The sequence below is a fragment of the Centrocercus urophasianus genome, unplaced genomic scaffold (genome assembly GCF_019232065.1).
Source record: "Centrocercus urophasianus isolate 14NV4802_14NV808 unplaced genomic scaffold, USGS_Curo_1.0 seq_27, whole genome shotgun sequence".
Lineage (NCBI taxonomy): Eukaryota > Metazoa > Chordata > Aves > Galliformes > Phasianidae > Centrocercus > Centrocercus urophasianus.
In genome coordinates, this window is record NW_024884833.1 from 1,460,957 (window position 1) to 1,476,289 (window position 15,333).

At 35.8% G+C, this 15,333-nt stretch overlaps 1 protein-coding gene across 1 annotated transcript in view; it reads right to left on the reverse strand.

Moving 5' to 3' along the window:
• PTPRD (protein tyrosine phosphatase receptor type D) overlaps positions 1-15,333 on the reverse strand; it is a 278,606-nt gene that overhangs the window by 86,530 nt on the left and 176,743 nt on the right. Inside the window, exons 17-18 of the mRNA XM_042826904.1 lie at positions 6,463-6,672; positions 4,452-4,612 (exon numbers count right to left, since the gene is read on the reverse strand). Of these exons, the coding sequence (XP_042682838.1) occupies positions 4,452-4,612; positions 6,463-6,672 (371 nt within the window). The remainder of the gene's footprint in view (positions 1-4,451; positions 4,613-6,462; positions 6,673-15,333) is intronic.

The following is a 15,333-nucleotide window of genomic DNA, read 5'->3' on the forward strand; positions in this document are numbered from 1 at the left end:
TTCTGAAGTCTACGGATCAGTGAACTCTCCAGAGACAACCTTCTATTTGCAAGTGAGTTCTAGGCAGCACAATTTCTCATTCACGCATGAGAAGCACTAGAATTTTTTCTGATCAAATACATGAGTATTTTCAACAGCTGCACACTTAGGACCCTTCTATCTTTTGTATCTTATCAGATCGTACAAAGAGATAATAATTGTTTCAGTTGGCAAAAGGTCCAATCAAAGGACAAATTCTCTCACAGCGCCATTTTCACTGGTATAGGCATATCAGCACCTAATCTATGTATAAGGAGTACTATGGAGTCCTTCAGCACAACTCACACTTCAACCACAATAACACATTCATTCAGCAACTGCTGTTACATATAAAAGCACTGTTTTAATTTAATGAAAACACAAATAAAAGCATGTGTACATTATGCAACTGTGCTATTTCATTAAAATACACCAGACATAGACAAAAAAGAAAAAAAAAAAACAAAACAGAGCATTAGCAAATATACTAAGTGTTGTAAAAATGTAAAAGATCTTGCAACTGCCTTCATATTAATACACTACTGTCAATATTCATTAAGACTGACAGAAGCTCTGTTTTACATCATTATTATCAAACTTTTTTCCCCTTTCTCTCTCTTTTCAGCTACCCCATTTACAGGCTAACTGAAGGGTAATTATTGTTCAGTTCTCACCTGTCAGGTTTACTACTCCATTTCAATGCAGCAAAGAGGAGAGAAAAGGCTAAATGTTGGTTTATCATCAGCAAACATCTTAAACATGGCAACAGGAAGTACAAGAAATTTTGACACACAGTAAAGTTCACATAACTAACTCAAAAAATGAATTGACAGTTTGGGAATCAAAAAATAAATGGAAGATGCAGGTGAAATCCCAAGAGAATCTTTTGTTAAAAAAAAAAAATACATATTTTAGACATTGTTTGCAAAGTAATTCCACACTGAATTTTGAAATACTGGAGAATGGATGCTTAATTCAAACTATAACAAATAATATTATATAGGTAATGTGATGTGTCCCTAACACATCATTCTTTCCTCTTAAAGCGAATAGAGAGATGAGAGGAGGGAGGAGGGAGAGGAGAAAACAGGTTGGTGGAGGATATGGGAGAAAAAGGAGGAGTAGAAGGAAGAAGAAGGAGAAAAAAGAAAGGAACAAACAAGGTTAAATATATAAGATTGTCTCATACTAGAGTAAAAAAAAAAAAAAAAAAAAAAAAAGAGGAAAACAAAATCTTTAAAACCACTTCACAAACACAACTAATAAAGTAACAAGAAAATATTTTAATGATACCTTGAAAAGGAAGGTAATCATAAGCATTTATCCCATGAAGCATTACACTCTTTTTCAGATTTGAAGAAACTGGAGTCACATGTTCAGAAGTGAAGTGGAAGGATTTACTGCATGTTTGCTATTCTGCTATATGGTGCAGCAGTGGAGTGCTTTATCAAAATGAGCTTGGGATACTTCATCTCAAATAATAGTCCTTGTAACAGGCGTGTAGTGCTTCTAGACATCTTAGTCTACACCATCTCTACATCTACGTCAATTAAGCATTCTCTTTTGTTTGAGATTTTGTGTATAAACCTTATTATTTTGTATTTTTACTCCATGTTTGAACGAGCAAAAAAACATATTTTTTTGAGAGCAACAATATGACCAAAAGGAAAACTATTAGTTAATTTACATAGATTCTTAAATCTGACTGCTTGGATTTAAGGCTAACAGATTAAAGACATACCCTCAAATAATTTTCTCACCTAATTGTACCATTCTTACAATGCCAGAGAATATTCAGCTTTTCTCTGGTCAAGCCAGTTCAATTTGCAGATATATCAACTCCAGAAAGACGGGAAATTAGATGACAACTTGATAAAAAGCTTTTCTTTTACTTAGAGATTAGTCAAACAATAGAACAGGTTACAGAGTTTAAGGAATTTCCATCTTTTGAGATACTGAAACTCTCTTGGAAAAGCCTCTGCAAAAAATGCTGTAGCTGAGGGGTGGCCATGGACTGTCTTGAGGGGTATGGCCCTATGGTTTTGTGAATCTGTGAGCATTTCTGCACACAGAACATGAATCAGCTGCTGTCATGTTGTATATTATATTGCAGCTACATCCAATGAGAACAAAATATATTCTTCAGTGATTTTTCCATCTATTGCTGTAAAGCATTAAGTTGCCATGAACACTTGGCTTTATTGTGATACATGATCCAAGAATTATTCTAAGCAATATCTTCTCTTTGAGCTTTGAGGAAGTGTAAATGCAGAAGTAACTTTTATACAAGCTGACAAATAAATAATAAAGACTTCATTCATGCACTCCTAGTCTTTGGGCATCTAAAATTTGCTTCACAGTAAGTAGGCAAATTATCCACATTATGTGAGATACCATTTGCTTTAGATGAATGCAAGACTTTCCCCTTAAAATGATTCTTTTTCTAATTTTTTTTCAGTCAGCATTACTCTCTGACTAAAATTAAAATGAGAAACAATATTGAAAATCACAAAATAGTTCCAAGTCTTCTCAGAATGGCTTCTACAGGCAAAGGAAATTAAACACAATTCACTATTATTTTAGTTACAACTCTTTGCACTTCAAAAGACATCATCTTCTTCACACTACCATACCTCTTTAAATATTTTTCAGACAATTTAATCGATTAGACCTATTGTCCTTTGTTTTCCTTTATATCCTTAGACTTATTACATGGGACTTTGGTCATTCTCTCTTTCCACAATTTTTTTCTTTAATAAAAAAAAAAAAGTTAAAATGTGTTGATTTTTATAAACCTGATAAGAAATATCTCGCTAAGTATTTTAACATCCGAAGAATCTGATATGAATTTAAAAAAAAATAATCTACCAGTTTAATTTACTTTAATATTGTTTTCAGCTTAATGATTCATATGTCTTCTTATACTGAAGCATTATAAAGACTCACCTGTAATTAAAAATAAAATATTTCTTGTTTAATCTAATGAAAACTTCAAATGTTGTGACTATTTTGTCATTTATTTAATAAAAAAATTCTTTAATTACTTTCATAAGGCTATCTTCTCTAGATCAAATGCTAAATCTCCACTGTGAAGTGCTATTCCTGTACTGAAACATTATTGCATGCCACTCAACCAGTCTCCCTGCAAAACTCTGATGTAGATTTTAGATACACTTAATAAATAAATAAATAAATAAATCTATGTTCTTATTTACTCTATCCATTCCTTCTGCTAAATGAAGCAATTCATATTTGTTAGCATGTCAATTTTTTCCTTATATTTTACTTCAGAATTTCATATCTCATGGTTAGACTGTCTTCATTAATAAAAATCTAAAAGATCTTCTAATAAAAAAAGAAATTTTTGCCACTGGACTGCTTTTAATTTGTTTGTTTGTTTAATTCTTAAAGGAGAATTTTCCCTTTGAAAACCTGAAGCCAGCACTCTATATGCAAATTCAGAGCATTTGACACGATACGCTTAGATTGGAAAACCATACATGTTAGCAGAATTTAAATATTTATAAGAAGTCATTCATTTCAGTCATCATAGCCATTAGATTTAGGAGACTTACAGCACCTATGGAAATTAACCCCTATGCACCCCACCACCCATCAAAGACAAGGTTATGACATCTTTTTAGTATTTCCCAAACTCTGCCCTATCAATATTTTTAAAAAATGTGCTAGGAACAATATATAAATATTAAAATCTACTTTGTCCTTTTCATTTACTATCTTTATCTGTTTGCACTCACACTGTAAGACATTGCTAAGTATAAAATTAAGGTATCGTGCAGTTTTCATGTAGTAAATTCTAAGCTCACAGGAAGTCCTTTGATAATAGCAAACTACACCTGTGTTATGCACAGTGGAAGAAGTGAAGTTTGATCTGAATGTAGCTCTAGTAGAAAACAGCTATTGATGTTTCTCTAATCTCAGTTCAGAGATTCAAATTCATAACACGTACTGCCAAATTATGGTCAACTGTCAGAAGTGAAAATTCAAATTACTTGAGTAGAGATGCAAATCATACTTAACATCATCCTGAATGTAACCCCTAATGGATTACTATCACATTTCTAAAATTATGTTTTAAAAAGTCAAATGTGTGAATCTGTATTTATTTATATGCAAGAACACATTTTCTTTACAAACATGCAAAACTGAAGTAAAATTTAAATGCAGAAATGGTAATAAGTTGTCATTGGCAGAAAAAAAAATATTCTCACATAGCTGTAACTATTGGAAACTTTCAATCAGAAATCCAAAATATCTGCAGTGTTCCGGGACCCATTAATAAATATAGTTATATCTTGACATAGTGACAGTTACAATTGTAGTACAAATAATGTAGTGTGGAGTACTACAATAAAATAATCAACAGAGCAGAAAGGTACACACATGGTAAGATAACTAAAAGGTAAACTTACCTTTTATAAAGAAGTATCGCTATAACAATACAGATGATAAATACCACTGCAAGAACTGGTCCCACAACCCAGATCAGGCCTTCTTCCTCATCTGTAATTGGTTGGGGATCGAGATCCATGGACACAACTGGATCAGAATATGGACTGGTTGCATACATAGTCTATACAAATAAATAAATCCTTCTTAACAATAAAGGCATTCATTTAAAATACTAGCTCTAAAGTAAACATACATAAAGTAGTAATGCAATGAAAAGTTGCTATTTTTATTCAAGCTAGGCAGTTCACAAACTTGCTGTGCTGTTACTACATCTTTATTTTGTGTTTTGCATATGGTGTGCTAAAAAATGAGGTAACAGCGTTCACATAACACTCTGCAGCAGTATTCTGAAAGGTTATGAAAAGAGATGTATTTTACCTTCCATTTGGCCTTGTTTCCTGCTACAACAGCTAAAGAGCATCTCAGTTCAACGTGAGAGATGGCTAACACCAGAAAGCAGAGACACTTATGCTAGCTGGTAAACAGGACAACAACGTTCATTTATTCTCTTTTGCCAAATGTGACACCAGACATCACAGGCCCGTGACCTCTTTCCAGAAACTAGGGAATCTGTATGTTTTATTCCCTCCAAAGCTGAGCTGGTTGAGACCTTTACTCTGCCTTAGTGTTCTCAAAACATTAAAAAAAAAAACAACAAAACAAAAACCCAAAACAGAAAACAACAACAACAAAACAAAATAAAAACAAACAAAAAAAAACCCCACATCCTATATTGCTACAGTAAGAAATACTTTGTATTTAGCCTCTACATTTGGAGCAGGCAGAAAAAAGCTTCAGAGGGACTGCGGTTTGAGCATTTATTGACAATTTTTCAATATTTAAACTGGATTTTGTGTTGCCATTAAACCTCACAGAAAAAAGCTGCATAGTAACTCTGTTTACAACCTACTTGATGCAGCATCATAAGAATTTTCTGTCTAACAACCTCTGTCAGAATTAATGTTAAATCAAAGGAAAACCTTTGATTTACATCAGAACATCCAGGGAATACTTATTTTATTTTCAAATAAAGCGATGTATCCAAAAGTATACAAATTGAAACAACTTTTTCATAGTGTGCAATTTGGTAAACTCAATATCAAATAGCAATTGTAAGATTGCACTCTGGAAGCATTTGACTAGAATTCAGATTACTAGCATGGTAGTTCAAGTGACTGAGCCAGAAAATGTACGTCAGATATAGGAACCAATTCGAAAGAGACCATGTTACACAGTGTACACTAAAATGCTATTGATCATTGAAACAGTTCTGTTTTTCTTTGTCTCCTTCTGCTCTCTTCATATACTTTTTTTCCTTGCTTTCTCTTCCTCATTTTCTCTCCCTTCTCTCCCCTCTCTCTTCCTCTCACTGTCTCTCTCTTTATTTTCCCAAATATCACACACCTATTAACTCAAGCATAAATGGAAATAAGTACAAAACAAATTACATGAAGAGAGGTGACAGCTCATTATTCAGCTCTCCTCAGAATTTTTCCTTGAATTATTTTCTTACTTTCTAGCAATTGACTGATAAAGCTGTTAGGAAATTACTGTAATTAAAAACAGTAGTTGTGCATATCTCCAGTTCAACTTATCTTTCAAAGAATCCTACATATCCAATAACATTATTTGATTGCAGTCCTAGGTCAGCTAAGGAACTCTTTCTCAAAGACACTGAAAAAGATACAGCTGTAAAGTTCATGCCTCAGAACCAGTGCCAGTGAACTCAAACAGCAGAACATTTAATTTGAAAAGAATTAAAGCTAATAAAAGGTGATCCTTAGCTTTCAGTTACACACTGAAGTAACACACCAAGGTGCATACAACATAATCAAATTCAAAGACTTAAATGGAAATCAGCACATAAACACCAACTTTAGACACACACCTTAAAAACTCAAGTAAGCACTGAAGAAATGTGTTACTGATTGGGGAAAGTAATTTTGGGACTGAAATTAGTTATTAACTTACAGATTCTGAGTGCTCCATTACAGCCAACACAAAGAAGACATATTCTTGACCAGTTTGCAGTTGTTTATTCTCAAAGCCACCATAATGCTTCTTATCCCCCAGTGTGAACTCCGTAGGAAGAACTTCAAAGTGAGCTGCAATATACGGCTTTAATTCAGCTTCCCTCCCAAAACGAATGCTTCTGCGTTTCCTAGCTATCTCCTTAAGCAGCTTTACAAAAAAAGGAAAGGGAAAAAAAAAGAGAGAAAAAGCATTAAAAGAAAGATGCGTGTAAGGTAACTTATTATCAATGTAATGAGAAAATTTAATGCACCTAATATATTTAATGCAACTACAAAAGAGCAGTTAATCTACATTACATCAGGTCATGTCAGTACCACTAAGTGGTTCTGAAATTGCAAAATTTTCCTTGTTAAAATACTATTTAGCAAATATATTACCTGTACTACAAACACAGGACAATTAAATTATTTTTCAGTGTCTGATATTTTTTTATTCAAGGTAAATATATAAATAAATAAATAAAAATATAAGTATAATAGAATAATATGTGCTTTTTTTTTTTTCTGAAGACAGATATATGCATACCTTCTTTTCATATATACATACATGAAGTTAGTCAATGAATAATGTTTTTGTCATCCATATAAATTTAAAATGTACTTTCTTATTTTCTGTATGATACAATAAAACCAAGTCATATGATGTGATTATCTAAAAGCTGCTAATAAAAAATCCAAAGCTTAAAATATCCCAATCATTGGAATTAATTTATACTATCTATTTAAACTTTTTCTGATAACTCTGAAATACAGATTATTCAGTATACTAGCACTTGTAATAGTATACCATAAATAAACATGTTTTTTATTTACTAATATTCATTTTTCTCTCATTTCTCTCATAGTTCTTAAGATCACTGAACACTTTAGAAATACTGAATTCTACAAAATGTCAGCTTTTCAATAGCAACCATGCTGCAGAAACATGTGGGAAGGGATTCATAAAAAAGTCTTCTATCTCAAACCTGAAACTGACTGCCATTTTTTTGTTCAAAAGAATCAGAAATCATGTGCTTCATTATATGTTCAACATACAGTGGTTTAGTGATAAGAATAAATAGCAGGACCCATGAATCCTAAGATCTCTTTTCTGCTGCTTAGCTAGAAAAAATTATCCACAAACTACACTTCAGATTTTAACTGCATATTTTGGTTTTCCAAATGTCACTTTTGCTTGTCATCTTGAATATTTCTACTTATTAACAAATTTAGAATGCACATTACCACACTAGCAATAATATTAAATACTAGGCTCAAATCTGTAAAACAGATACTAATTAATGATGGAACAGAACCTCAACTGTTATAATCCACTGATGAGTTACTTATTAAATCAAACAAATGCTTATTAAATAACTTTTATCACTTCAGATATAAGGGCATTCAACAAATATTAATCCAATTTGATTATGAGAAGCCTGAACTTTTCCTGGATGATAGGGGATGACTTCTAAGTCCGCTAAACTGTTCCACCCATTTTTCACTTATGAAACTTATTCAATGTCCAGTAGTCTCATCTTGTAATCATAGATTTTTCCAAGATCTTACAGTTCTTTGAGGCTTTTCAATCCTAATACAATCATATATATTTTCTTGTTAGGAGGAGGAGACAAATGTCCAGAGATAGACAGAGATAAATACAAAGGAGATTAAAATGAAATTTCTACTATTTCCACTTATTTAAGGCACATTCTAAGTCATGGAAGATCTCTATTAGCTCTTATGTCCTATGTTCCTGGTTAGCTAGCTTCTTCCTTCCCTTCCTGAGATTTGTGTTTTGCAGCTATCATATTAAAAATACGATGTAGATAAAATAATCTGCAAATTAATACTCCTCATTGGAGTGCATGTTTCAAACGTGACATATAGATAGACATGAAAACGATCTCTACTGCTCAGATCCAAAGTTAGACTCATAGATTCACAGAATCATTAAGGCTAGAAAAGACTTCCAAGCCCATCTAGTCCAAGAATCAACCCATCACCACCATGCCTACTAAACCATGTCCCTCAGAGCCACATTTATAATTTTCTTGAAAATCTCCAGGGTTGGCGACTCCTGAGCAGACATTTCCAATCCTTTACTACTATTTCTGATAAGAAATTTCTCCTAATATTCAACCTCAGCTTCCCCTTGCACAACTCAAGAAACTCTTGTCCTCCCCACAACCTCCTTTCAGGCAGTTGTAGAGAGCAATAAAGTCTCTCCTGAGCACCCTCTTCTACAGTCTAAAATGTCCCAGTGCCCTTGCTGCTCTTCGTAAGACATATGCTCCCAGCCTTACAGTTATCCGTTAGTTGTGTCACTTGGTCATAGAAGGAGATGAGGTTGGTCAAGTAGAACCTGATTTTCAGGAACTCATGTTGGCTGGGCTGGATCCGCTGGTTGTCCTATCCATGCCATATGATTGAACTCAAGACAATCTGCCCCATGACCTTCCCCAGTATTCAGGTCAGGTTGACAGGCTTATAACTGTCCAGATTCTCCCTCTGATTCTTCTTGTCAATGGGTGTCATTTTAACAAGTTCTCAGTTGTCTGAGACCTCCTCGATTAACCAGGACTACTGATAGATGATGCAAAGTAGCTTGGAAGTCATTTCTGCCTGCTTCCTTGGTGGAACCCACACGGCAAGAACTTATGATAATGCAGGTGAAATGTCTTAACTTGCTGTAGAGCAAAGACGATGACAGTGCCTTTATTGGAGAAACAGGTGCTATAGGAAAAGATGTTAAAGAGAAATTAACTCACTCCTCCCAGTAACAGGAAAAAGGGGTGAACTGAAGAATGCAGTCTCCTCCTGTTCAGACTCTCATCACAGCAGGAGAGGGTGCGAGGAAGGAGCACCCACGCAGACTTAAATTGCACATGCCTCCCAGCTCCAGGCAGTTACGTGCTCACGTATTGATCCAGGCTGTGACCCTGGAATTCCGCTACACTTGCCTAATAGTGGGTATGTAGATAACAGTGTGCAGTTAACTGCTTTCCAGCTCAGCTCTAAATACTGAGCCTGTTCTCTATTGCAGAGTTTTTGCATTCATTTAAGTGTATCAACTCCATTGTTCCAACTCAAAAACTTATACACTGGAATTGATCCTCTGATCAACAAAAAGACTTGCCAAAATTTGACATTAGAAATCATGTTAATGACATTACTACAGTCAGCAGTCCATTTTTTCTTCTTCACTCAAACATTTCTATGAGCAACTAAGAGTAAGTTTTCATGGTATAAAAATGAGGGCAGAAGAAAAGTGCAATATTATAATATTAAGAAGAATTCCATGCAGTTGCTTTACAGAATGTGTCTTTCATATCTCTTGCTAGCTTCTTACATTGTAGGCACTGTTACTAAGGTCACAATATGAGGCAAAGACCAATCAAAATGTACTGAAAAGCCCTTAAAAGAATGTATTTGTATGAAGCCATCTTTTAGAAAGAAGGCTAAGCACTAACTACACTGAAGTCTCCTGAAATAGATGGGTATATATTCAGAAAGCAATAAAGTGATATTTATATATAGGTTGCTCTGAACATAGAATCATAGAATGGCTTGAATTGAAATGGACCACAATGATCATCCAGTTTCAAACCCCCTGCTACGTGCAGGGTCATCAGCCACCAGACCAGGCTGCCCAGAGCCCCATCCAGCCTGGCCCTGAATGCCTTCAGGAAGGGGGCATCCACAACCTCCTTTGTCAACCTGTTCCAGTGCATCACTACCCTCTGTGCAAAAATCTTCCTCCTAATATCTAACCTAAACCTCCCCTGTCTCAGTTTAAAACTATTCCCCCTTGTCCTATCACTATCCACCCTCATAAACAGTTGTTCCCCTCTCTGTTTATATGCTCCCTTCAAGTACTGGAAAGCCGCAGTGAGGTCTCCCTGGAGCCTTCTCTTCTCCAAGCTAAACAATCCCAGTTCCCTCAACCTTTCCTCATACGAGAGGTGCTCCAGCCCTCTGATCACCTTAATGGCCCTCCTCTGGACCCTTTTTCCAAGAACTCCACATCGTTTCTGCATAAGGGGCCCCAGGCCTGGACGAAGTACTCCAGATGGGGCCTCACAAGAGCCAAGTAGATAGGGACAATCACCTCCCTCTTCTTGTTGGCCACCCCTTTTTTGATGCAGCCCAGAACACAGTTGGCCTTCCAAGCTGCAAGCACACACTGCTGGCTCATGTCCAGCTTCTTGTCTACCAGGATCCCCAAGTCCTTCTCCACAGGGCTGCTCTTAAGGAGATCCTCCCCCAGTTTGTATAAATACCTGGGATTGTCCCAGTCCAATCTGCTGCACCCTGCACTTGATCTTATTGAACCTCATTAGGTTTTCATGGGCCCATTTCTCCAGTCTGTCCAGGCCCTTCTGGATAGCTTCCCTTCCTTCCAGTGTATTGACTGCACTGCTCAGCTTGGTGTAATCCGCAAACCTGTTGAGGGTGCATTCGATGCCATCATCTATGTCACTGATGAAGATGCTGAAGAGCACCGGCCCCAAGACCAACCCCTGAGGGACACCACTTGTGACCAGCCTCCACCCTGACAGAGAACCATTAATCACAATCCTTCGGCTGCGTATAGCCAGCCAATTCGTAATCTATCAAACTGCCCATCCTTCAAATTCACAACTCTCCAATTTAAAGAGAAGGATGTGGTGAGGGACTGTGTCAAAGGCCTTGCAGAAGTTCAGGTAGACAACATTCACTGCCCTTGCCTTGTCTACCGACGCTGTCACTCCATCATAGAAGTCCACCAGATTGATCAGGCATGATCCGCCCTCTGGTGAAGCCATGCTGACTGTCTCAAATCATCTCTTTACCTCGTATGTGCCTTAACATAACTTCTTGGAGGATCTGTTCCATGATCTTCCCAAACACAGAGGTGAGGCTCACCAATCTGTAGTTCCCCAGGTTTTCCTTTCTCCCTTTCTTAAAAATGGGAGTAATGTTTCCTTTTTTCCAGTAACTGGGGACTTCACCGGGCAGCCATGATTTTTCAGATATGATGGAGAGCAGCTGGCAACCACATCAGCCACCTCTTTCAAAACCCTAGGATGAATATAATATGGCCCCATGCACATAATATGTCAGACTTGTTTTTTCCATGGAAACTACAACAAAGAGCAACAATAACACTTTTTGAAACAGCAAATTTTCAGCTATAAAACACTATTTTTTCAATGTAGTCATCACAATTACCTATACTTTTTTTGCTGATGATGAACAAAAACTTTCATGATGCACTTATAAAAATCTATAGCTGTCTGTAATGTGGCTTATCCTTCACAATGTTGTCATCACAGCTGAATTGCGTCACTCGCCATCTCAAGGTGCTCACATCCACAGTTTAGTCTCCATATATGTTCAGCAAGCACTGATGAATATAAGAGAATTCAGTTTTTCTTAATGCTGCATGGCAACAAAGTGTAACAGAATACTGGTGGGAAGGTTCAACCTCTGATTTGTAGGCCAACATAATAAAAGAGGAGACATTACTTTTAGAGTAGTCCTTGTACTAACTTGAAGCCAGGAACTATGTATGGGAACTGCTGAATCACGGTCTGAGCCTCTGATTGATCACCTGAGGCAAGCAATGAGTCAGCCATGGGAGCACAGGTGAAGGCAATTCACCTGTGCTGCTGAAAGGGGAGGGGAGCCTGGCTCCACCTCTCCTAGACCCATTTAATAACTGACTACCAGCAGGGAAGGATCTCTTTCTGGAGATCCATTCTCTGGGGCTTTACAGTGAGCACAGGATAAGGGTAAGTACTTTATCTAGTCTTTTTTTGTTATTACATCCCGCTTATCCAAACTCTCTTGTTTATTTCACAATTATAACATCTGTATATTCATTGATTATGCAAATTATATGTAGGAGGAAATGTACATGGCTTCAGTCATACCTTAAGATCACAACCCGTATTTCAATTTTCTGTTATGGTGTCCATTAGAATTTAAAGATACTTGTGTGACTACCTCAAATAAATTATCTGTGTTTCCACATATCAAATGTCACACCACATTTATGGTATGAGCTTTAAATTACTCATAAAAAAGAATAACATAAGGAGTACTAAAATCAAAAGTACATTAAATTATAAGGGGAATGAGGATGTCTTATCTTAAATGTGTCTTGCACTTGTATTAACAATATAAAATGCATATATTTAGCAACTAAGAATGGTGAAATAATCTGTTGCAGTGTTTGAAGTAATTAGAAAGTAAGTTTTGGCTATGACTGACAGAACTTAATTGGCTTGAGTAAACCAAAATCTGTTTAACTGGCAAATTAACAAAAAAAACCCTCAAAATTCTTATTCATTACTTATGTCCAGCTAAACTTAGGTAAGTGTAGGTAAAAAATTCATCTGTGACATCAATTACACATGACTGAATAGACCTTAGGTGAACTTCTGGCCTCATTCATATTTCATATATAGCTGAGGTTGCTGCCAAGTATTATTTGCACATATATCCCCTGTGTTTTTTTATATCAAGACTTCACAGAAATTGTTAAATTGATTTAAGACTTAACATGCAGGCATTTACTTAAATTTTATTGCTTACAAATCTAAAGCAATCCTGTGCTGTAACACATAGTGCAAAACATAATATTTTGTTAAATTTCATTTACTTTCATGGCATCTACTTGAAGGAGAAATAATGGGGAATTCCTAGTTTATAAAAAAGAACTACCTTAGCTACTATTTTTAGATAAATAATATTCAGATGCATTATATTTTATGGTCTTTTAAGATTCCTTGCTTCTTTTAATTTATTTAAAGAATGGAGATTCAAGAGGAAAAAAAAAAAAAAAATTAGGTATATGAAATAAGGCTGGAGAGCTTTTTTGGAGTAGGTAGCTACACAATTGAGTTAAAATTCCAGAACCGTGTTTTCAGTTAAGATGTTTATTCAGGTAATCTAAGCAAAGCATTTAGAATATACTTTGTTTGGAAAATCTATTTGACTTTTTCTTTCTGACACTATCTTTATATCTGAGACTGTACTAAAAACACAATGCATGAGTATCTTCTGTTAACCATTGAGAACTACTTGCTCAGATAGTTGTGGTTATGGTTTGTTGCTGCTGTCACTCCTCTTAATTTATTTACTGGGCCTCTGCTTTCCAATGTTTTCAGAAATAGCATAATACAGAATTACAGAATGGATAGTTGGAGGAAACCATAAAGATCACCAAGTTTTGCAAACACCCTCTCCCACCTCCACAGTGGAAAGGGTTGCCAGTCTCTAGATGAGGCTGTCCTTGAACACCTCTAGAGATGGAGCACCCACAGCCTCTCTGGGCAGCCTGTTCCTGTGTATCACCAATCTCTGAAAAAGAAATTTCTTCCTAACAGGTAACCCCAATCTATCCTTTTATAGTTCAAAGCCATTTCCCCTTGTCCTATCACTATCAGACTCTTATTTCATATTTTCTAAAGCAGGAAGAAAAACAGTTCTCTAGGTAACAAACTGGATGAGGGAACGTGAAATACAAACACTGACTGGCTGCAATTTTTTTTACTTTTTATTTTTGCCCACCAAATAGGTACTATATGTATTGGCATGATTGTAAGAGATATATCAAGTGCTTTCATTCTTTATCAGAAGTAAATGTCATTTTTCAGTCAATGCATATCTTATTTCTTCCACCATTAATTCTACAATGTGGTCTCAATTACATCAGTTAAAATGGGAAACAGCCCTTCCTGACCCAAATATTTCTGAATTAATAAACGCTATTTATCAAACTATTATACAGATTAATGCACCACAACTCGCAGGATGATTAAAACGACCCTTTGCTATGAGAATCAGCAACACAGATCCATAGAATTTAATTGTCAAAAAGTTCAATGTCATCCGACATCTATCCTTCAATCTGTTAATGGTATGGAATATCTTTGGATGTTAGGAGTGAATGGTAATATTAAATCAGATTCCCATTATTGTATGTATATTGCCAGCAGAGTTTCACTCTTAAACTGTATTTGATGTCACTGAGGACTATAATCATGAACTGATGGCATTTACAGTCCAACTCTTTTTAAGGGAAGTTGTTAATGGATCGATGTAAGCACTGCATTTGAATCACACTGGATTTTCACATAAATGAAACCTGCCAAAACATAACACATGCTTCATTAAAAGAGTCAGCAACAAAAATGCGTTCCTTCAAACAACTTAATTTTCTTCATCTTCTGATTAAGAATTCTGTTATTGCTGTAGATTTTTCTTCTTAGACTCTTCTAATCAGGAAACGGACATACTTATCATTATCAGTGAAAGATGTGTGTTATAACTTGAAAGGTATCTACGGTAGTGTTGGCTTCTGAAAATATTTTTCTTTGTATTTTGGTGTAAACATTGAAAGTAATATGCATCTGTTCAATGGGAAGAGTGTCACTGCTTGCAGATGGTCTTGACATCAGTGTGTGTACTGAATCAGAAACGTCTAGATTTGAAAAGACTTCTAAGATTATAAAATCCAGCCATTAACCCCATTTACCAAATCCCATTACTACATCATATCAGCCAACATAACATACGTGTAGCTCTTAATTGCCTCTAGGGATAGGTAAGACAGTGGACTAGGCTAGCCAGAAAAGTGGTAGATGACTCATGCCTGGAAGGGCTCAAGATCAAGTTGGATGGGGCTTTGTGTAGCTTGGACTCGTAAAAGGTATCCCTGCCATGGCATGGGGATTAGAGTAGATGAAATTTAAAGTCCCTTCCAATCCAAACCATTTCTTGTTTTAGTCTTTCTTTGAAATGATCAGCTCCAGTGCAGGTGTGTTCTCCAGTGAAGCAG